The sequence below is a fragment of the Sinocyclocheilus anshuiensis genome, unplaced genomic scaffold (genome assembly GCF_001515605.1).
Source record: "Sinocyclocheilus anshuiensis isolate Anshui unplaced genomic scaffold, SAMN03320099.WGS_v1.1 scaffold930, whole genome shotgun sequence".
Lineage (NCBI taxonomy): Eukaryota > Metazoa > Chordata > Actinopteri > Cypriniformes > Cyprinidae > Sinocyclocheilus > Sinocyclocheilus anshuiensis.
The window spans coordinates 893,134-916,812 of record NW_015539900.1 but is presented as its reverse complement, the minus strand read 5'-3'; the positions used below and the strand labels follow the sequence as shown (position 1 = coordinate 916,812).

Genomic DNA, 23,679 nt, shown 5'->3' with positions numbered 1-23,679 from the left:
CCCTACCCCCTTGATCAAACACATGGTTAGATTTATGTGTGTAATCTGAATTTCAACACAAATCTGTTTGAGTTGACATTCTGCTTTGTAAGTTAAGGTGTTTTTAACATTTAAATTCCTTCTACTCTATATGTTTATATATATATATATATATATATATTTAGCTTGAAATAGCAGGCAGCCTCTCTTTCTTGATGGCATGTGTCTGTCTTTCTGTTTGTCAATTGGGAGGCACTCATTGACCCCCAGCGGTTTGGGGTCGGCCTGCTCCTCTCCCTCCCTCTTTCACTCTTTTCACATACGCTAGCAGTGAACAAAAGGCGCTCTCAGCTTTGTTCCAGCTTTTCATAGCACACTTTCACTCTTTCACACCAAAATCTCAGCTTTCTTTCTCCTATGACAATCCAAGGCAAACAGGCTGTAACAAACATACACAAAAACACTTTTTGTATTACTGCAGTTTAGGCAGCTAGGTTTTGTAATGCAGGGTCCACAACATAAGTTTGATTTTTTTTTTAAATGTAAGTTTAATCTTTTGATTTAAGATTGTTATTGTGTGTTTGTGTATGTATGTATACACACACATGCACATTTAATGCATTAATGCATAAGAGAATTAATAAAATTAAAAACATACAGATATGTGTAGATTTTTAAAGCATATTTGATAGACAGTAAGAGAAAAATATAAGTGTTTCAATATTAATATAAAAAGTGTATTTAATTTAATGCTGTTAAATGTGTATACATTAATGTATTTAATGCAGTATTTGACATTTGACATTATAATACACATGCATTTGATGGCATTACGTTAAAAATGAATTACATTTTATATAATTTATTTATAATAATACATTTTGTACCTGTTTTTCATTTTCATATATCTCTATATTTTTAATAATATATTTTTGTAGATATATAGATAAATACTATAGACAGACAGACATCAAGGAAGATATTTTTCAAAAATTATTTATTTTAATATGTTAAATGTATATTTAAATGCATTTAAGGCAGTTAATAATTTAACTATTTGACATTTATACAACTGGTTTAGAATGGATTTATAAACATAAAGTTGATTCTGATTGATTAATATAGCATTGCAGATGTGCTGTCCCTAGATATTTATATTTTAATGCCACATTCAGCTGGTGCAGAAATGTCAACAGGGAATGCTTGAGTGTTCAATAAGAAGACCTGTTTGAATGGCGAAGGAGGAAATTGCACTGAATATATGTGTTGAATAAACTGTTTTTGTAAGCTATACCAGAATTTGTCGTACTGCAAACAACAAAAGCAAAACGACTCACGTAAATTAAGGTGGTGTTTAATTATGACCTAAGCTAAAAAGGTAGGAAATATCACCTTTGAGCACCATTAAAGGTGCTCTTAACAATTCAACATGTGTCAGATGAGATTACTCATTGATTTACCAGTGTTAGCATTGCATTTGTTTGACGTTCACGCCCTTTTGTTTTTGGTTTATTTGACCATGACTGTGATCTAGTGAATAATTGCAGAACAATATGTAGACGATTAAAATTAGCCAGAATGGAGGCAAAGAACACTAACTCAGTGTGCTAATTGTAATGGCACAAATCACATTGCTCCAAGTGTTTCAGCTAATATGTTGAGTCAATATGGAAATGGAGCACATAAAGAACAGTGATTAACTACTGACCACACAATGACCCACAGCTGTGATTGCCTCATCTGTCATGTCATTATTCTCAAGTTAATTATCTTGGGAGAGAAAAATATCTTCATCCTAAAAGGCTTTAATGATCCCCATGAAGACAAACTCATTCTGTGCTATCAATGTGATGTTATCTAGCCAGACGTCCTAGAGAGCGATATCACAATTGTCAGTCTTATAGCGTACTGGAAACTGAACGACAATTTCCAGCCAATGGGAACAATTAGTTGTTTTTTATTTATTTATTTAATGTCTCAGGCCCTCATAATCATATCTCACAACTGAATCTGTGTTTATCTACCTTACAGGACTTATTTATTTGCTAGTAATTACCTGACATATTTAGCCAGTAATTGTCTTTTATAGGGAGCTATTAGGATGAAACAAGCTATCAGTTAATGCTTGTTTGAAGGCAGGTCGACTCACTCATTAAAACGGGGGTTCGGGTAAAAATGCCTTGTGGCTCATCACTGTTGCTCACTCTCCGGGAGCCTGTCTCTGTCTAGGCATTGTTCGTGGAAGAATCGGTGATGAATGGGTTTTAGGAGAACAACGCCGTGGCCCTATTAACATGTGGCGTTTTGTTTTCTTCTGCGATTCGTCACCCCCCGCACAAACATAGACAGCCCCACAAAATGAATCCTTACACACTCGCCGGAAGAAAATCAATAGAGTGATTTAGCAGCTGCTGTAAGGCTCCAAGGACAATGGGTGAGTGTTTAGCCTCCTGATAGCATTACGGGTAAGGCAGGCCGCTATTTACTATGCGGGTGCCAAAGCCGGTCATTTATTAGGGGTATGTGGCTCTACGTTCTTCCTCAAGCCTTCATTTCCACCCAATCCATAACCATCATAGCCACTGTTTGTGTGTTCTACAACGGAGATGATACTTCATTGATCAGTGAGTTACTGTATGTGATTCAGAAAGTGTGCAAATAGATTTATGAACTTGATGGGTAAACAGTTACATAAGCAGTTTATGGCAGCCAAAGTATTTAGCAACACCACAGGGTCAAAAGTTCACTACCGTTTAAAAGTTTGTCGGTTAGATTTTTTAGAAAGAAGCCACTTATCCTCACTAAGGCTGCATTTATGTTCTCAAAAAATATTGTGAAATATATATTTTTATGTATATGTTTTAAAATGTAATTTGTTCTTGTAATGGCAAAGCTGAATTTTCGGCAGCCATATTATTATCAATTTTGAAAACAGTGATGCTTAATATTTTTGTGGAAACTGTGATACAGTTTTTTCATGATTCTTTGATGACTAGAAAGTTTAAAAGTACAGCATTTATTTGAAATTATAAAGGTCTTTACTTTTACTTTTGAGACATGTAATGTATCCTTGCTAAATAAAAATATTAATTTCTTAAAAAAATAATAAAATAACAACAGTGTTCTGTATGTGGACGCCCACATTTAATTAGAAGATTTGGCTGTTTTACTTACACCCTTTACTAACAGGTGCATAAAATCAAGCATACAGCCATACAGTTTCCTTAAACAGACATTTACAGTAAAATAGGGCCCTTTTCTGTTCCAGTGTGACATGCTCCTGTGCACAAAGCAAGGTCCATGAAGAAATGGTTCACTGAGAACCACTGAACAAATTTGGGATGAATCACGAGCTAGAGTCCATCATGCCTGACCTCACTGATGCTCTTGTGTCTGCTTTACCAGAAAATTGGAAGCTTTTACAGAAGACCAGCTCCCTATTAATGCACATGATTCTGAAATTAAATATTCAACTTGCACATACAGTATAATAGGTGCCCACACACTTGTGACCATGTAGTGAAGATATAAATGGTTAGTTGCAGGCGTAGGATTGTAACATTAGGTAAAAGATTGCGTTCACTTCATTGTTTGTGTTGATGATGCATCTAAATCTGTTCTATCCTTTATCTTACAGTTCTGCAGATGAAAAGTTTCGCTGGAACAACCAAGGTAACAGGACTGTTTTCTAGCTAAAAAGTGAATTTTCTTGCTCTTCAGCCCATTGTTTTGGAATCCATAATTGAAACCTTACAAGAAGGTGAATGTTGCATGAAGAGCACCTTTTCCAATGCATTTTGACAGTTGTCATCATCTAGTAGCCCTCGTGGTAAACCGTGCATGTCAGAGTGAAACATGTTGACTTTTGACTTTTATTGATTGTGCTACAGCAAAATGTTAGCGAAAGATGACAACCTCTGCCTTCCAGAACATAAAACACTGAGGAGAGGCTGAGATTGAAGAGCAAGAGCAGTGCAGCCCATAAATGATTCATGAGCTTGCGGTCATGCCACACTCTTTAAAATACTGGGCTCTTGATGAAGCATCAAAACAAAACCAGATTAAGCATCTCATTCTCATTCCTGGCAAGTTCAAATACATTTTTTTTAGTAGATTCCTCAGTGGTGGGTTTTGTACTTCAAAATGTTTAGGCCTTAATCAAAATACGTAGCTACCCAACTACCAAAAATACATTGTAAAAATGTTGTGAAAAGGTTGTGATAACATTTCAATGTTATGTGTGTGTGTGTGTGTCTGTGAGTGTGTGTTTTACATAATACGTATTGTCACAATGCTCCAGAAACATTTAGAGATTACATTTGAGACTTTAGTGTAGTGTTTAGTGTTTTTTTATATTTCCTTAAAATGTAAATTAATTATGTCACAGACTAGCTTATATGAATCACATAATTTAACCAGCATATGGTTGTTTTTTAGACATACACCTACTTTCTGTAAATAAAAGTATTATCACTATGTGTTTTTGAAATATCTAATTCAGAATTACAGATTATGTCATTTTAAAAATTAAAATGATGCAGATTGGTCTGGTTTTATTTGCATAGTAGAAATGTGATTTGAATATGTAAACTGCACATTATTGTTACATCTTTTAATTTTAAATTATAGGTGTAACTTCTTGAATGTTTTTAAAGCATTTTATTGCAACGCAATCAAAATGTAACATTATAAAACATTAAGCCCTTGCTGAGTAACTACCAGCTTATTGAAACACTCATCATAGGGAGCTGTTTTATTTTCTGCCGTAGGTGTTCTTATTAGCCTGCTAGATGAAGTTACCTTTCGTGTCTTTTTTCACAGACGGACAGAAGGATATAGAGGAGGAACTGACCACAGGTCTGGAACTTGTAGATTCCTGCATCCGATCTCTTCAAGAATCTGGTATTCTGGATTCACAGGAATTCACTGCAGGCGAAAGTAAGGAGCCGTTTTAAATGCTGGAAGTTTAGCACAATTAAGAAATTACTGAGACTGAACAATGCTAATGGCTTCTAAATGTTCTGATCCTGCAGAGTTGTGATCTTAAACTGAAATGATTGATAGCCGGGGACTATAATTTACATTCTCTGAGTGTGTACATTCTCAGAAATGCATGTGTAACAGCCCATAATATGAGCTTGCAGGTGTTGCTCTGTAGAGTGTATCCACATGAGCTTGGTATATCCTCCAGCTTTCTGAAATTCATGAGTGAGACTCACTGCCTCCCTTATTATGCATGATAGTAGCTTAATGCATGAATTACAGGTTATTTCTGAACTGAGTTTTTTTGGGCAACAAATTCAAGGAGGCAACAAATGTTCCAATAAAGTATGTCAAAAAGCATATTCACCCTGCTGAGAGTATCAGGCCCACCTCATCTGAACAGATTAAAATATGAATATTCTGAACAGTTGATATATTTTCAAAGGCTCAGTTTCTCAGCGTTTAAAGGAGGTTGAGATATACAGTAGCGTAAAAAAGGTTTCTGGATAACCTAAAAATATGGTTCACGTGGACACATTTGAATTAACTTTATATATTATTATATTTTATATTATATTAGCATCAAATATTACTTAAAATGACAGAATCAGCCTAAGAACATAAGATTATACAAACAAAAATAGTTTCTGAAGGGGTTAGATCAGGTAGAAATACACTACCATTCAAAAGTTTGATGATTTTTGATTGATTTTATGATTTAAAAAAATATATTTTTGAAAGAAGTCTCTTATGCTCATCAAGAGAACATTTGTTTGATCAAAAATACAATAAAAACAGCAATTTTGTGAAATATTATTACAATTTATTACAACTTTTTTTAGTTTTAATATACAGTATTTTAAAATAATTAAGTAATTTATTCCTGTGATGGCAAAGCAGCCATAATTTTAGTCTTCATTGTCACACGATGCTTGAGAAATCATTCTAATATGTTGAGGTTGTGCTCTAAAAACATTTCTTATTATCAATATGTTGAAAACAGTTCTGCTGCCTATTTTTTGTGGAAGCTGCGATACATTTTTTTCAGGATACTTTGATGAACAGTAAGTTTAAAAGAAAATAATTTATTTAAAAGAGATTAGATTTAGTCTTTATGGTCACTTTTGATCAATATAATGCATCCTTGCTAAATAAAAGTATTAATTTCTTCCTGGAAGACCCAGTGAAATCATAACAGTTCTGTGGCTTTTAGTCTGTGTTCATGTACATGTACTTTTGAATAGTCAGTATGCTAATGTACTTTAAAAGTAAAAAAATAAATATACATACTTACATACTGTATATTTTCTGATCTTGGCTTCAGTATCTAGCCTCTATGCCTAGTTTTAATTATCACTGATACACTACACATAGCCTTCACTCACACTAGCTATTAGTGTCAATTACTGATTAATCTTATCAATGCAACACATGTAGTTTGACACAGCTGTAACTAAACAAACTTAACTGCAGGAAACTCAAATTAAAGCATGATCTAGAACATTAAATATTGAGCAAACCGCTAAATAAATGAGTGTACATGGATACATAGAGCCTTAATGGTTTTTAATGAACTATCGTGCAAGACAGATAAAATATATTTTGTATTTATTTACTCGTTGTGAGTTATAAATAGAATTCAGCTGAAATATTTATCGGCTCTGATCTAAAATGCAGGTCATAGAGTGTGGAGATAAAACCCCTCTCCCCAAACAGATAAGTGACCAGCCACCTGGACATAGATTGTCCACCGCACAACCACTCTGTATGGCAGCAAATGGCATCTTAAGATGTCTAAAATGCTTGGTTTGAGACTGGAGAAAGACCTGAAGTCTGATTATGGATTTATGAAACTTTCAGCTCTTACTGTAAATGTGCCTCTTTTTGAATCTGATAGTGGCTAAAGTGGTTATAGTAGTAAACTCCAGCCATTTTCAATAACCGCAGTCGGACAGTTTCTGATAATACTGGGTCATCTGAAATGACCCAGTTATCATCTTCAGTGGTTTTGAAGTCACACTGTCACAAAGACTCTACTGTATGTCTATGTGTGTGTCAGTTTATGGGAAATCTTTTCATAGACTGCAAACCTTTATTGGTTTTCTTTTAATCTTCATATTTGCAGCCTATTTTTGATTGAAAGAGAATCAGAGATGAAAATGTAGATGTAGCAAGTGAATATCACTAAAATATGGTGTTTCCTAATTGTAATTCATCTTACAGCTGTAACGCCCCTGTGGACTGTTTGTTGTGGTTTCTTCCCTTCATGGCCTCCCGAGTCCCCGGCTCCGCCATGGCAACCTGAGTCCCCTGTTCCGCCATGGCCCCCCGAATCTCCGCCTCGGGCTCCTCCACCACCTGCTCCGCCGCCGTTGGACGATCCTCCTCCTAGTCCTCCTCTGCACCTCCCTCTGTTTCTACGGTGCGAGGACGCACCTTCCGGGAGGGGGGAGTACTGTAACGCCCCTGTGGACTGTTTGTTGTGGTTTCTTCCCTTTGTGTTGGTTTAGCCCGTCTAATCATTAGTTAATCACCGTCATTGTGCTCACCTGTCTGCCTCTAATTATTCACCCCATATTAGTTCCTGTCTGTCTGAGCATTGGTGTCGGTTATTGTGAATGTTACCCCGAGTGTGTGTGTTTCACCTACCTGTACCTGCCTTGTTGTGTCTACATTAAAAGTGAGTAGTGGAATTCTTGTTGTCCTCGTCGTCCTGCCTGCCTCCACACATCCGTTTCCGTGACAACAGCATGTTGTGGCATGTAGATCTTTTGTAAACAAACATTATTGCTCTGTCAGGCCATTTCAAACTGGCACCTCTTTAAAAGATGCAACATCTTTAGGTGCTGTCAGACATCCTCAGAAGAGGAGAAACATGCCCTGACAGTGCGGCAGTAAGCTTCGGTTAACATGACAAAAACCACACACCGTCATGGTTGACTTTGCAGGCTGTCAGAGATTAAACTGCATGCAAGCTTGTCTCTGTGCATGCAGGTGATATCTGGTGCTATATAGCAGTGATTCCCATGAAGGAATTACTTCACGTTCCAGGGGTACAGACATTTGGATTTTGCTTTGTTAATCTAGTAAAGCATAAATTATTACTTTAAAATAGGGATAACAATTATTTTGATGATTCATATATTAATACATTTTTTTCTGGTTAATTTAATTAAACACTGTTTACTCTTAAATGTTTACTGTTAAACATGTGCATGCTCATAGTGTACACTACTATTATTCAAAAGTTTGGGGGCAGTAAGTTTTTTTTAATGCATTAAAACATTTCTTATTATCAGTAGGGATGTAACGATTAACCGCGAGCCGGTTGAAATTCGATTTAAATATGTGACAATTCAAATCAGTTGAGATGCTAAACAAATCGCTATTCAGTTAGGGGTAGGAGTTTATATGAATGTATGTCTGAGGGGAACTTACTGTCTTTCGATGGTATTTTTTCTTTTCATCTTGCCTCTGTATAATCCATATTAAAAGTTCATAAGTGCAGCGCTGCTTTGTTTACAGTGGAAACCAAGGAAACGCTGTAAGCGCCACCTGCTGGCAGAGAGTGAATCTGCATCTCATTCAGCTCGTCTGCTGTTTCTGTTTCATGCAGATATTTTTTATGCATAGTTTCACAAAACTGAAGTCAAACCATTCTGTTTTTGCTTCAAATTTAGAAATTATACAATGTAATTTAGATTAAAAACTGCTCATGTTGCATGTATGCAGCATCTTTGTTTGCATCATGATTAAAATGCAGTGGTAGCCTCTAATTTTAAATGGAAAGAGCACAGACAAAGCCTTAGTTTGTTTATATGAATAGCTTTCTTTTATTTGTGTTACTTATTTATTTGATTTGGGGCTTGTTTTAAATTTTAAATTTAGTTTTGTTATTTACATTTACATTAAATTTAAATTTTGTTATTTAGCAAACACTTTTATCCAAGGCAACTAACAAATGAGGACAATAGAAGCAATCAAAACCAACAAAAGAGCAATAATATGCAAGTGCTATATTAGTATATTATTATAGTGTTATATTTCAATTTCACAAAGAAATGTACAGTATTTTGTCTAAGCAATAATAAAAGGACACATTTAATTTATAATTTGTCTTAAATCTCATTTTGTAAAAAAAAAATCGTGAATCGAATCGAACCGTGAAATCAAAATCGTGAATCGAATCGAATCGTGAGTTGAGTGAATCGTTACATCCCTAATTATCAGTGTTGAATACTTTTGTAGAAAATGCGATACTTATTTTTTCCAGGATTCTTTGCTGAATTGAAAGTTCAAAAGAACAGCAAATATTTGAAATATAATTTTTTTGTATGTAAAAGACTTGTTGAAGAATTGGTTTGACCCACTTGCTCAGTGAAGTTTTTGATTTTCTTTCAGTCTTTTAACAAAGTGGATATACTCATATGCTTATGGCCTCCTTTGAAGTGTTTAGAATGTTTAATATAATATAACATTCTCTGTATTTCTGAAGCAGTTTTACTTATTTCACTTTCATCCTATTAAATGTCTCATCAAAGCCAATCAAACGAAATGCCGTTATATAGCCAGTTTCTATAGTTTCTCAAACTGCTTCAGTTGGTGGGTAAAGCTGCTTCAGTTGTTTATCCCCAACAGTATTTAATTTTTTAGTTTCAAAGTGAATCATGTTAATACCGTCCAATTTAAAGGGGTCATATGACGTTGCTAAAAAGAACATTATTTTGTGTATTTGGTGTAGTGCAATGTGTTTATGCGGTTTAAGGTTCAAAAAACACATTATTTTCCATATAATGTACATAAACTGTTCTGGAACAGTGTTGTAAATACAACTTAACCACTGATTTCTAGTTGTATCCTCTTTTGGAAGACCAAACAAAGTAGTTTCGCTTTGACAATGAAACACACAGCAACTCCACAACATGGCAGCGGCATTACAGATCTTCTTTATGCACCAAGAGCTTGTAACACTCCAAAGAGAAAGGAAAAATTTAAATCGCATCATATGACCCCTTTAATAATGTATTATGGTCATTCTGAATGATATCCAGTGTAATATTTAAAAGGAACACATTTCTAGCAGTACTTGTGCCTTATTTATGTGATTGTGGGGTACGTACTGTAAAGGACTGGGAATCACTGCTGTATGGCACAGTGTCAGACTGTCAGTACAGGAGGGCCGAACGAAGAGAAGGGACTGCGATTTCTGTTCATGCTGACCCCATTTTCTTGAATGTGTGCACATTGAGTGTCTTCCAGCAGTGATTAATTATGCATGCCTATTCTGTCCATCTACTCACTGTGAGGCTTGAAATAATGAGCAGTATAAAAGAAAGTAAAACAGAGAACTGTGGATGGAGGCTGGAAGACAATGAAAGAATATGAGATGAAATGGTAAAGCAATTAACCAATTTTACGAAGGTAAAATGAGGTGAGGGGAATTATATGGACAGAGAAGAGAGGGTAACAAGATTTGCATCTCCTGAAGGAAATACCTGAGCTTCCAAGGCAGCAAAAGAAATAAAGTTTTATGTAAGTTTAGATTTTAGGCTTGGATTCTGTGTAAATGCAATACTGCATCATGCCGCTTCATGACAGAGTTATAACAATTATCATACTTGGCTGCACACAAGAATGAAGAGTCACTTTCAAGGAAGTTATACATGGTTAAATATATGCAAAGATTACAAGATTAATATCAATTCTATATGCAAATAGGTAGCATGAAAGACTAACTGCAAATCAGTATCTCTGCTGGAAATAAATGAGTGATTGTTACATTTAATCTTAAATTTTTTCAAGTTAAACTGTTTTGTCTTATATTTATTTTTCCAAAATGTCCCCTTCACAGGACCAGGCATCCCCTCTCAGAGTGCTTTGCAGCTCAATAATCAAGAGGGCACCTTTCCCTATCCAGTCAGTTACCATAGCAACCAGACTCTGGCCCTCGGCGACCTGTCGGCCTCCCAGCCTCCTCGCAGTGGTCAGGTGGGAGGAGCGTTACATAGTTATAATCAGGTGGGGATTCATCTCTTTGTGAAAACTCTGATTTTAACCCTTTTGTCTCAAACCGTGTGAATTTTACCCTGTTTTTATGAGAAAACCCTCTGGGGGGAATACACTAAGTAGTGCGTCCGCTAATAACGCTGTTTATGTGCATGCACTGCCTTGATGTTTTTAGTATTCTTTTTTCAATATTTTCAATATTTAAAAAATATTGCCGTGCTATTTTGTCAAAGTTTCATCAATAGTATGATTTCATTCAAATTGTTTAATTGTAATGATGCTCATTTTTTGTTTTGTCTTTGTTGACAAAATCAAAAAAACCCTTTCTTTGAAAAGAGTAACACTGTTGCAGAATTCAAATTTGTGATGCAAATGAGGCTACAGTGTTCAATCTTTACTGAGCCTAAAGTGCAGATATACATGATAGTGCAGCCATACATAGGAATAACACAGTAGGGATGTAATATAAAACTAATATAAAAATATACATATATATAAAAAAAATAAATAATAATAAAAATAATAAATTATTATTATTAATAATAATAATAATAAATTAAATAATGTACTATATACAGAAATAGAAGTATAGGAAAAAATGTAATTGTTTAGATTACAATTGTTTGGAAACTGTTTAGAATTGTTTTAGAAAACAATTGTTTAAAAAACATTGTTTTAATTGTTTAGAATTAAATAGAAAGGATCCTTGTTTCCGCTGAAAAGAATGACAGTGACTTAAATCCTCATTTGCATTTAAACTGCACTATGAACTGTTGCTGCACTGAATTACCAATCGCAAAAAGTGGCGCAAGAGTTTAGTGAATTCACCCCGTTTTCCCTTGAAAATATCATGTCGGTCACCATCACTTAGCTCACAGCTTCTAGAAGAGTGAAATTTTAGCTCTTTACATGTCACTTACCTCCAGGTGACGTCTAATCGTGTTGCCCAGCTGGCTGCCAGAGAGACAGCCGCCCGGGCCCATTCTCGAGACTCCTTTGCCCAGAGTCATGGCAGTGCATTCCACATGCCTGACGATCAGCCAGCAGCCCCTGTAAACTATTCCTGCTCCACTCTACCAGCCCAGCGAGTGAGCTCTCCCTTTTCCATGCAGGCTTTGGGCTCCCCATCCAAACTGCAGAGGCTGGGCTCAGCCTCCGACATGCCCAGCTACGCCACTCTGGCGCGGGTGTCGTCACCCAAGCAGTCCCCGAGCCGGCTGGCCAAGTCCTACAGCACCAGCTCTCCCATCAACATGGTGGCGGGAGGAGGGTCGTCCTCTTCACCACTGCACATGGCCGGACCGGGCAATGCCTCCAGCTCGTCTCCACTACACCAGCTCAGCGCTGCAGTGGGAAGCTATGCCACTCTGTCCCCCACCAAGCGTATGCTCCACACCACCGATCAATACAAGATCTCTCACGATCTGTACGCCAACGCCACCCTCCAGAGACCCGGCAGTCTGGCAGGTCAGTGCGATTTGCGGGATACAGCCTTTCCGTTTGGTAGCAGCATCATCAAAAACACATAAGCACTGGACATTTTCACACTTCATCATCAGACAGATGGATGAGAATTTGACACTGTTGTTTCCAAGTGTATTTATAGCATTTTTGTTCTGGTTAATGGTGCTTGAGAATCTGCCTTTGTCCATGATGTAGGTTCCAGGGGTTCGTACAGCAGTCAGCACAGTCACCTGGGCTCGGAGTTCAGACCCCTGCAGTCTCCTGAGCACCACATCGACCCCATTTATGAGGATAGAGTCTATCAGAAAGCACCCCTGAGGAGCTTCAACCAAGGCCAGGGTAAGATAGCAGACATGAAGTTCTCTAACAATTTAATGTCAACAACAAAATCGTTGCATCTAGAACACCGTGTCTCTGGTACAGGTGCGTTTATGAAATAAAAGGCTTGTTTCGGCTTTCTTTTTGTTCAAAATAGAAATGTTTTCCCAAGTGCCCAATTAATAGCAGTGAGCTGCTAGACATCATCACTTTAACTTTATCAGATAGTATCAAGTTCTTGCTTTTAAGGTTTTAAAGTCAATTTACTTCCGTTCACATTTTGTTTTGCGATGAATAGAATATATCATTACTGCTAATTTATGGTGCGTAATGGCATGTCTAGATGCCTTTTAAAAAATGTCTTGCCTAAAAAAACAGTGTAATCTATATAAAAGCACAGGCCTCTTTACACTTACATGTTTGCAGGCCAATGGATGTGCTTTTCAGGGTTTCTGCTTTTACAGCCATAAAAAGCATGTATTAAAAGGACAGTTCAGTCAAAAATCAGTTACTGGTTTACTCAAACTCATGTCATTCCAAACCTGTATGACTTTCTTTCTTTTTATTTTGAAAAGTGTCGAAGTGGGTTTTTTTGTTCATGCAAAAGGTTAGTGGCATCCAATGTTATTTTGGACCCAAGCATATCTTCTTTTAGGTTCCACAAGTAGAAAGAAAGTCATACAGGTTTTAGAAAGACATGAGGGTGAGTAAATGATGACAGGATTTGACATTTTGGGTGAACTATCCCTTAAACCTTTGCATCCAAACTTTCCACCTGGCTTTTATTGAAAGTCAACATCAGATGCTATTCACAACTCATTGTGCTTCCATAATCTAATGTATTTCTGGGTCAAACCAGTCAGATATTGATTATGATATGGGATAGTGTATGGATCCAGAATTGATTGGATTGTGAAAACTGGGTGTCACATACCAAAATGGAGTCAGATGCTTGAAAGGGAAACATTGAAAATTAGTAGGGAAAGGTGGCGTCTGTTAGGGTTATGAACTTTAGTGTTGTCTTTTCCTGTTACATCTGCCTGTTTTTCCTTATATGGTTTTGTTCCTGTTCTGTTTAAGCTCTTTAGTTCATTTGCTCGTTAGTCATTATTAGTTAACTCCCATCACCTTTTCGCCCCTCGTCAGCTGCCCTATTTAGAGTCTTCTTTCTGTTCAGTTTACTGTCGGTTATTGTTTAGAGTCACATGTGTTTATGTTACCCGGAGTTATTATCTTTCATGTATTCGTGTGGCTTATTATTAAAGACATTTTTGTGGATTATCTTCGTCTTCATCGCCTTCCTTGGTGCAATCGTGACAGAGTCATGTAAAAAAAGTTTACTTGACATTTTTATAAGAAGAAGAAGAAGAAGAAGTTTTATTTATATAGTGCCTTTCCATAGCTCAAGGTCACTTTACATAGTGCTAAACAAAACATTTGCACACCCATATACACAATACAAAACACATAAGGCCACATTATCCAAAATACATATTAAAAAGATAGGTTTTTAGCTGAGTCTTGAATGTAGACAAAGATGGTATATTACGAAGTGTAAGGGGTAGCGAATTCCATAATTTCGGAGCATTAACACTAAATGACCTACCACCTACCGTGGACAGCCGAAAACGAGGAATGGACAAAAGACCAAGCTCAGATGATCTGAGAGACCGGGCAGGAGAATAGGAGTACAGTAGGTCAGACAGATATGGAGGCGCAAGACCATTTAATGCCTTAAACGTTAGGAGTAATATCTTAAAGTGAATACGTGATGCCACAGGTAGCCAGTGAAGATCATGCAGTAAAGGAGTAATGTGAGCAGAACGCCTGGTGGAGGTGAGGACCCTTGCTGCAGAATTTTGAACATACTGTAACCTTATAAAGGTCCCATCAGGAAAAGTTTCACAATTTCTGTCATATTAAAGTATTTTAAACCAATTTGTATGCTGTAAGAGTTTATTTATTGCTTGGTGTTGTGTTTTAAACTATCCTGTGCTGACATGGCATAAAAAATAAAAGAATAAATAAATGAGCATTTAAAAAAAAAAAAGTGTATTTGGAATAATAAAAAATAAAATCGTGCACACCAGGCTTGTGCAATAAAAAGTAAATGTTCGTGTTGACTTTAAAGAGGGAATGTTTCCAGCACGACTCTGAGCTCCAGTCAGCTGGAAAACTCTGCCGTCAGGATGAACAGCCCTCAGTGGTGGTTTCTGGGTAGCTATTCAAATCTGAACAAAAGCAGGCCAGAGAGAAAAAAATGTTTTGCATTCACACTCAGACAAGCTAAAAAAGCACCTACTGAAGAGCTATCATTATGGGTCAGTTTGTTATTTTGATGGTTTAACATGATTTATGTTCTGTTTTGCTCCTCCTGTCCTCCTTCTCTCTTATGACTGAAATACCTGGTCAACATGTAATGTTTTCACCCTTTGCTGCACCCAAAGATCCAAAGAACCGCTTTTGTGACCAGGTCCTGAACCTTCTGCTCTGTCCCTACTCTCCTGTTGTAGCCCCTTCCTCTCCTGGTGTTGACTCCATACCCTTGCAGCGCACAGGAAGCCAGAACGCCACAGGAACATTCCCCCGTGCCGGCTATGCCACTGGCCCTGGTGCCTCAACCGCCGACTATGCCAACCCCTACCGTACACTACAGTTCTGCCCCTCCACAGACTCACCCTACAGCAAATCGGGACCTGCTCTGCCCCCGGAGGCAACGCTGGTCAGGTCGCCCTCTGTGGACAGCATCCAGAAGGACCCCAGGTGAGTTCTCCCACTGTCTAATGCATCTTGAAGGAACTGCATATGGTGATTTCACCCTTTTAGTGAGGATTAGAGCCGAACTAACATGCTGTGTGATTAACAAATCAAATAGAGCTTCACACAGGTTGTTTAATTAAGACACTGTAGGGGAGAGGGGGTGAGCTGTGCCACTGTTTAATTTTATTTTGCATTTTTAAGCTGACACAACGTACCTCGAAGCATCTGACACACTTTAACCCATAGATACGGTACCGTTCAAAAGTTTGGGGGTCAGTACGGTTTTTATGGTTTTTAAAGAAATCCGAGAAATGCTCAGATATTTTGAGACATTATTTAAATTTAAAATAACATTTTTATTATTTTCAGCAGAAATATTTCTTATTATCAGTGTTTAAAACAGTTGTGCTACGTAGTATTTTTGTGGAAACTGCAATACGTTTTTTTTTCAGGATTCTTTGATGAATAGAAAACTCAAAAGAACAGCATTTATTTGATGTAGACATCTTTTGTTACATTATAAACATCTTGACTCTCTTTTGATCAATTTAATGCATCCTTGCTGAAAAAAAGTATTGATTTAAAATAAAACATCTTACCCCAAGCTTTTGAAAGGTGGTGTACATATATTTTCTTTGCCAAAAACAAATGTTGTCAAATTCACCAATATAAGATATATTTTATGTATATATATATATATATATATATATATATATATAATGAAAATGCTCACTATTTATGTGCAGTCACAAGCAGCTGTGCATGATGGTTTCTTTCTAAATCTTTGGTCACAAATGTGCAGTTTGCTTGATTAAGGGCACATCTTACTTCTCTCTCCCCTACATCATGAATCAGATTTCACATGATGTCACTTCCTGTAGTACCTTAGTTTGCCTGTGTACACTTACAAAATCACAAAAGGATATTACACATTTGTTACAATTGTAAACATTCTTCATGAATGATAGCGCATGATTTTATGGATTATATAGGTAGTCAGTTCCACCCTTTTCACTCAGTCTTTATATTGGTATTAAGCATATTTTTGGTTTTATCGTGTGACATTAATTTGATGTGCTGAGAGGCCATTGACGATCATCTCTTGTGAGTGTATTATAGGACTTTCTCTTTTTTTGTTTGCTTGCTTTTTCTGCTGATTTGACCTTGTTTTGTTTTTGTTTAGTTTTTTTCTTGTCATCCCTTCTGTTGACTCCTCATGCTTTTGTTTCTCTCCCATGTCTTTTCACTGCTAGTGGCTATGGTGGAGATGGTATGACGTGTGATGCATTGCACTTACTGGCTGCAAACAAATGCACAGATATGCACAGACAATTTCATACTGTTACAGAACATGTCAAAGTCATCTTTTATCTTTGGTTCACTAATAGTGTTTGGTATATTAAAGGGTGGGTCTGGCAACAATACCGGCCACAGTTCATTACCAAAATCCTTGTAAATGATACATAAAACAGCATTTTTAAACGTAAAGGTCATATGTAGCAAAATATTGTAATGTATATAGACAAAACACTGCATTATTTATAATGCCTTGCACCTCCTTTGAAGAAAAAGGAATGTATAGTTTAGGGGTTTTCAAACTTTTTGAATGTCATCAAGGACCCGTAAATATGATTATCTCCTTCTGAAAATATAAAATGGCTATATATTTTCATGTAAGGACCAGTTTATTCTGTTTGACATATTTGTATAGAAATATTAGTGCTATTATGCAAGAAATATGTCTAAAATTAAATAATTAGTTTTTATATTGTCATTGTGAAGCCAAAACAATTGTTGACTTGGCAGCATTTTTTCTACTCACTGTTAATGCAAGATGTATACTATAAACCTGATGAAAAACGTTTCAGCAATTCATCTTAATTCAATTTTAATTATTGTGTTTGGTGCTTTTTTTTTTTTTATAAATTTTGAGATTAATCTGAATTTCCAATTAGTCTTTAGAAAGCTGAATTAAAAGTAATAATGTCCAATTTCATAATTGTGTTATTTATTCTGTGAAACATTCAATTACTATCCTAAGTTAACTTAAGTTTGAAAACCCCTGATAATTGTCTTGAGAAATGTACTGCTTTTCTAAAAGTAGAATGCAGAAGTCTTCTTACCATATATCAGTGCTTGCACTGACTGGAAATGTGAAAGTTGATCTCACCCACAAATCAACTGTTACTTCAACTGCTAGTTCACACTGGAGTGGTATAGTTGGGTGTTCTTTTCCATTATGTGAGACCCCTCTTTAATAGAAACCAACACAGCAACAACTAAACATTGTAGTGCATGATGAGAGTCAAATGCAAGTGTGTAATATGTTCATGTAGCAGCAAGAAGACAGCTAAACATAAATACATTCATTTTAATGTCAAATCCCTTTGTGCTAGACACCTACCCTGTCTCTCTCTCTGCCTGTCTCCTGATAGGTACGACCCTGAATTCCTTGTCTGGAATCAAAATCAAGCCGAGCAAAGAATGACAAAGTAATCCAACATTTATTTACATTTCTACTCCTCATCTACAAAAGCACTGTTCTCCTCTCTACTCAACATCATGTGCTAGGGCAGCATGACTGTGTTGAGACAAGCTATGCTTTACAGAATATGTCAGATTATTTTATTTTTTTTTATGGATTTACTTATAACATTTCCCCATTCTGTTTACGATAAGAGCACTAGACTTTGATTCATCCCTAGAAAGGTTCATTTGTGGTCAAGTCCAAAGTCATTTTTGATTGATCATGTTAATGATAGAAATTAGTCATAGTTACACGAAGAGCAGGTGTTCAGATCTGTGTTGGTTTTTCTAGGAGTGATACTTCATAGGAGACCAGAGTTTGTTCATTCCTGCAAAGCATCACATTGTGTGTGTGTGCATGTGTGTGTCTCCTGTTGTGTTGTTATTCATTGTTTTGTTATCATTTTCTGTTAAAGCATGCTTATTATCTTTTTATACTTTATTTAACACAATCGTCTTCCTATCAATGCAAGCAACAGCCATGATTGTGTTGTTGTGTACCACATTTTGCGTAATGGAATAATTTTATTGGCAACAAAAGATATTTTAACACAGAGGTTAGTTCAGGTTGTCATTTTAAAGTGTATTAAGTGAAACTACACTTTTACCATGGTAACCACGGTTACTGTCAAAATAGTTGTCAATAAAACTGTCAAATATGTCATTAGATAGAATTGGCATAACATTGAAAATTAAATGAATGAAACAAGATAAGACACAATATAAACTTTTGTTTAAATATATATATTTTTTTTTCTAAAATATATACTTTTTTCTGAAGGAAAATATGTACTTTAACAAGGATGGAATCAATTGATGAAAAGTGACTAAAGTAAATACTAAATCTTTTTCAAATGTATTATTTTCTTTTGAGCTTTCGGTTCATCAAAGAATTCTGAAAAACGTATCACATTTTTTACAAAAAATATTGATCAGCATAACTGTTTTCATCATTGATTATAATAAGCATATTAGAATGGTTTCTGAAGCGTCATGTGACACTGAAAATTTAGGCCTAGCTTTGCCATCGCAGGAATAAATTGCATTTCAAAATGTAGTTAAAAGATATTTTAAAACATTATTTTAAATTGTAATATTTCATATTGTTAATGTTTTTACCGTATTTTTGATCAAATCATTGCAGCCTTTGTAAGCAAAGATAGATAGATAGATAGATAGAGTTGACAGACAGATAGATAGATAGATAGATAGACAGATAGATAGAGTTGACAGACAGAGAGAGATAGATAGATAGATAGAGTTGACAGACAGATAGACAGATAGATAGATAGATAGATAGATAGAGTTGACAGACAGAGATAGATAGATAGATGGATAGAGTTGACAGACAGATAGATAGATAGATAGATAGATAGAGTTGACAGACAGAGATAGATAGATAGATAGATAGATAGATAGATAGATAGATAGATAGATAGATAGATAGATAGATCGATAGATAGATAGAGTTGACAGACAGAGTTGACAGAGAGATAGATAGATAGATAGATAGATAGATAGATAGATATTGTTGACAGTATCTATGGTTACCATTGTAAACGATGCACATATGTTTTATAACTAATAATATGTGTAGCATCATTTACCAAAGATTTATGATCCTCTGCATTCATCAAAATATTACAGACAAGACTTATATCCACCATTATAAGCCATATGCTTGTCTGTGATTCAACAGAACTCCTTTGGTTCCAGAATTATGCTATTAATGTAAGATGTGAGGATTTATTTGGCCATTTTGTGGAAATCAAATTTATGTGACTGTTTTGTTGAAAAATGTCAGAAGCTTTTGCCCGCTCAGGTATGTGGAAGCATTAATATAGTCTAATGCTGAGAAGTGCAGTGCAGATTCTCTGATCTGTGCTCTGAGTGGGTGGCTGGAGATGAAGTGGTCACTGAATGTGACAGAGGCATTTCCTGACCTCTCTCATTGCAGACCGTTCAAGCCGCCTCTCAGGACCATTCAAGCATGTGTGTGCTGAATCCACAACACTGCTGACCACTATTTCCTAAAGAGGGGGTCAACCGCAGGCCGCACGTTCACACCCTGTTAGAGCACACCGCTCCTGGCTGCACAAATCATATTTATGTGGCCGTTAGCAGCTCTTTGAGTCCCCAGTTCCTCTTACAGCTGTCAAAACAGTGTATTAGAGGTTTGTTTTACTGTAGGGTGAGAGCTGTCAGAATTAGTCACCTGTAATCTCAGTAATCTATAGTTTTGATATATTTATGGTAGGAAATGTACAAAATATCTTCATTGAACATGATCTTTACTTAATATCCTAATGATTTTTGGCGTAAAAGAAAAATTGATAATTTTGACCCATACAATATATTGTTGGCTATTGCTACAAATATACCCCAGCGACTTAAGACTGGTTTTGTGGTCCAGGGTCACAAATATGTTTCCCGTACAATCCCCCATCTTCCATTGGTCAGACATGCAGAATCCCACCCAAAACTCACACCATTGGTCAGTCCAGTATTGCTGTGTTTTGTAAGTCAGGGATGGGAATTGTAAAGATTCTGTCAACATTTACTCACCTTCATGTCGTTTCAAACCTGTATTACTTACTTTATTCTATGAGCACATTTTATTTTATGTTTTGTGTTTATAAAATAAAGCTTAAAGGTGTCTAAAGTCGTTTTGGATCCTACTGACTTTCATTGCATGAACAAAAACAGGTTTTATGTTCCACAGAAAGTCATACAGGTTTGGAACAACATGTTTGTGAGTAAACTATGGGAGAATTGTCATGACTATCTCTTCAAGGTGGAATAGAAAAATGGCATTTTAGCATTGCTGTATGAATCCACAATTCTTGTCTAATCTATTTTGTATGCGCGCAGCCTTTGATTGAGCTGTCACATGTTGTTGTTCCAGCAGTCATTTTCCCCGTTTTCTTTCAGACAAAAGCATGCACCAGAATGGAAGTGCATGAAGTGCATGTTTCATGTGCGTGAAGTTTATTCAGCGCTGTGCTCGTGTTTGAAAAGGAAAGCCAGGGAGCAAGCCGAGAGGACAGAGGAGCTCTATGCTCATTAGAGTGTTTGTTTTAACAGTCTGCACGCTTCATCGGCTAAGCCACAAGCTAGAGCTGCAGCGATTACATGGGCTGGTGACTGGTCTTATTTACTCTGTTCAGCATGTGTAAGTTCTCTATTAATCTGCCCGTAATGCCAGAAGCTAGTTGTATGACATACAAACAGGCCTGTAGTGTGACGGTTTTGTTGGCGCTGCACACACTTTGAACATGTGGCACTTAGCAATGCCACTTCTGTCTATGAGTAAGAAATTAAAAAGAACTGACTAATTGCATAGCATTGACCTTATCAATGAAATCACTGCTGAAAATACATGCTAATTAATTTTTTTGTATTTATTAATTTTTTTTGTCAGTGACTATGGAAATGAGGCACAGAATACTGTTAAATAGTTTTAAATAAAATGTAAGGATGCACAATATCTCATTATGTCAGTACATATAAACATATTGTGTCAGCCAATATTGGATATTTATTAAGGTTGCTGTTTCTATAGAGCTGTGTACATTTACGGTAAATTGAGTATTGAGTTTTTGTATATTGAGTTTATTTGTAGAAATTATTTCAAAAAGGAATATTTATTCTTCATTATTTCATATATATTTTATTATTCTTTAATACTGTGCATTATAATGTTGTGATGCTTATATTTACTGTACTGTATAATACAATTTTTTTTTACATATTAGTGTACATTTATAATATTAGTCATTTATCAGTTATCAGCCATAACATGAAAATAATTGTCATCTTATCATATCAGCCAGAATTTCAATATATACATCATGAAAAGCATACTGTTGGTATGTGTGTGTGTGTGTGTGTGTGCTCTCTGAGGCAGCTCTAAGGCTTCAAGGACTTGAGTATTGGTATTTCTCATTTCAATGGGAGGGAGGTAAAGGAGAGATTGGAAAAGGGCACAGTGACACTCATCCTCTATCTCCTTCCCAATAGAATTGCTCTCTTGTTTTCCTTTTCATTATAGTTCTACTTTCATTTTAAGAAAGTGATCTTGCAGTATTTACACATGAACAGTAACATAAACATAGATACTCATAATAGTTATTTGTGTATTTACATTGCAACAAGAACACTTCAAAATAAAGTGTAACCTTAGATTGTGATTCAGAATTTAAACTTTGCTATGGTAAAGATTGTTCATTTCTTTTGATGTGTTACTGAGCCTTATTTAAGTAAAGATTCTGTCAACATTTACTCACCTTCATGTCGTTTCAAACCTGTATTACTTACTTTATTCTATGAGCACATTTTATTTTATGTTTTGTGTTTATAAAATAAAGCTTAAAGGTGTCTAAAGTCGTTTTGGATCCTACTGACTTTCATTGCATGAACAAAAACAGGTTTTATGTTCCACAGAAAGTCATACAGGTTTGGAACAACATGTTTGTGAGTAAACTATGGGAGAATTGTCATGACTATCTCTTCAAGGTGGAATAGAAAAATGGCATTTTAGCATTGCTGTATGAATCCACAATTCTTGTCTAATCTATTTTGTATGCGCGCAGCCTTTGATTGAGCTGTCACATGTTGTTGTTCCAGCAGTCATTTTCCCCGTTTTCTTTCAGACAAAAGCATGCACCAGAATGGAAGTGCATGAAGTGCATGTTTCATGTGCGTGAAGTTTATTCAGCGCTGTGCTCGTGTTTGAAAAGGAAAGCCAGGGAGCAAGCCGAGAGGACAGAGGAGCTCTATGCTCATTAGAGTGTTTGTTTTAACAGTCTGCACGCTTCATCGGCTAAGCCACAAGCTAGAGCTGCAGCGATTACATGGGCTGGTGACTGGTCTTATTTACTCTGTTCAGCATGTGTAAGTTCTCTATTAATCTGCCCGTAATGCCAGAAGCTAGTTGTATGACATACAAACAGGCCTGTAGTGTGACGGTTTTGTTGGCGCTGCACACACTTTGAACATGTGGCACTTAGCAATGCCACTTCTGTCTATGAGTAAGAAATTAAAAAGAACTGACTAATTGCATAGCATTGACCTTATCAATGAAATCACTGCTGAAAATACATGCTAATTAATTTTTTTGTATTTATTAATTTTTTTTGTCAGTGACTATGGAAATGAGGCACAGAATACTGTTAAATAGTTTTAAATAAAATGTAAGGATGCACAATATCTCATTATGTCAGTACATATAAACATATTGTGTCAGCCAATATTGGATATTTATTAAGGTTGCTGTTTCTATAGAGCTGTGTACATTTACGGTAAATTGAGTATTGAGTTTTTGTATATTGAGTTTATTTGTAGAAATTATTTCAAAAAGGAATATTTATTCTTCATTATTTCATATATATTTTATTATTCTTTAATACTGTGCATTATAATGTTGTGATGCTTATATTTACTGTACTGTATAATACAATTTTTTTTTACATATTAGTGTACATTTATAATATTAGTCATTTATCAGTTATCAGCCATAACATGAAAATAATTGTCATCTTATCATATCAGCCAGAATTTCAATATATACATCATGAAAAGCATACTGTTGGTATGTGTGTGTGTGTGTGTGTATATATATATATATATATAGTTAGTTAGTAG

The 23,679-nt window shown here is 35.9% G+C and overlaps 1 protein-coding gene across 6 annotated transcripts in view; it reads left to right on the top strand.

Moving 5' to 3' along the window:
- Positions 1-23,679, top strand: part of LOC107686039 (catenin delta-2-like) — an 89,107-nt gene that overhangs the window by 31,118 nt on the left and 34,310 nt on the right. For 2 of the 6 annotated variants that reach the window (XM_016482855.1, XM_016482857.1), the window contains 7 exons: positions 3,617-3,651; positions 4,801-4,917; positions 10,814-10,980; positions 11,895-12,435; positions 12,628-12,771; positions 15,264-15,513; positions 17,946-18,002. In XM_016482855.1, coding sequence (XP_016338341.1) covers positions 3,617-3,651; positions 4,801-4,917; positions 10,814-10,980; positions 11,895-12,435; positions 12,628-12,771; positions 15,264-15,513; positions 17,946-18,002 — 1,311 coding nt within the window. Of the gene's footprint in view, positions 1-3,616; positions 3,652-4,800; positions 4,918-10,813; positions 10,981-11,894; positions 12,436-12,627; positions 12,772-15,197; positions 15,514-17,945; positions 18,003-23,679 lie in introns of all 6 variants that reach the window. The other 4 variants (XM_016482856.1, XM_016482854.1, XM_016482858.1 and 1 more) reach the window with 3 other exon arrangements.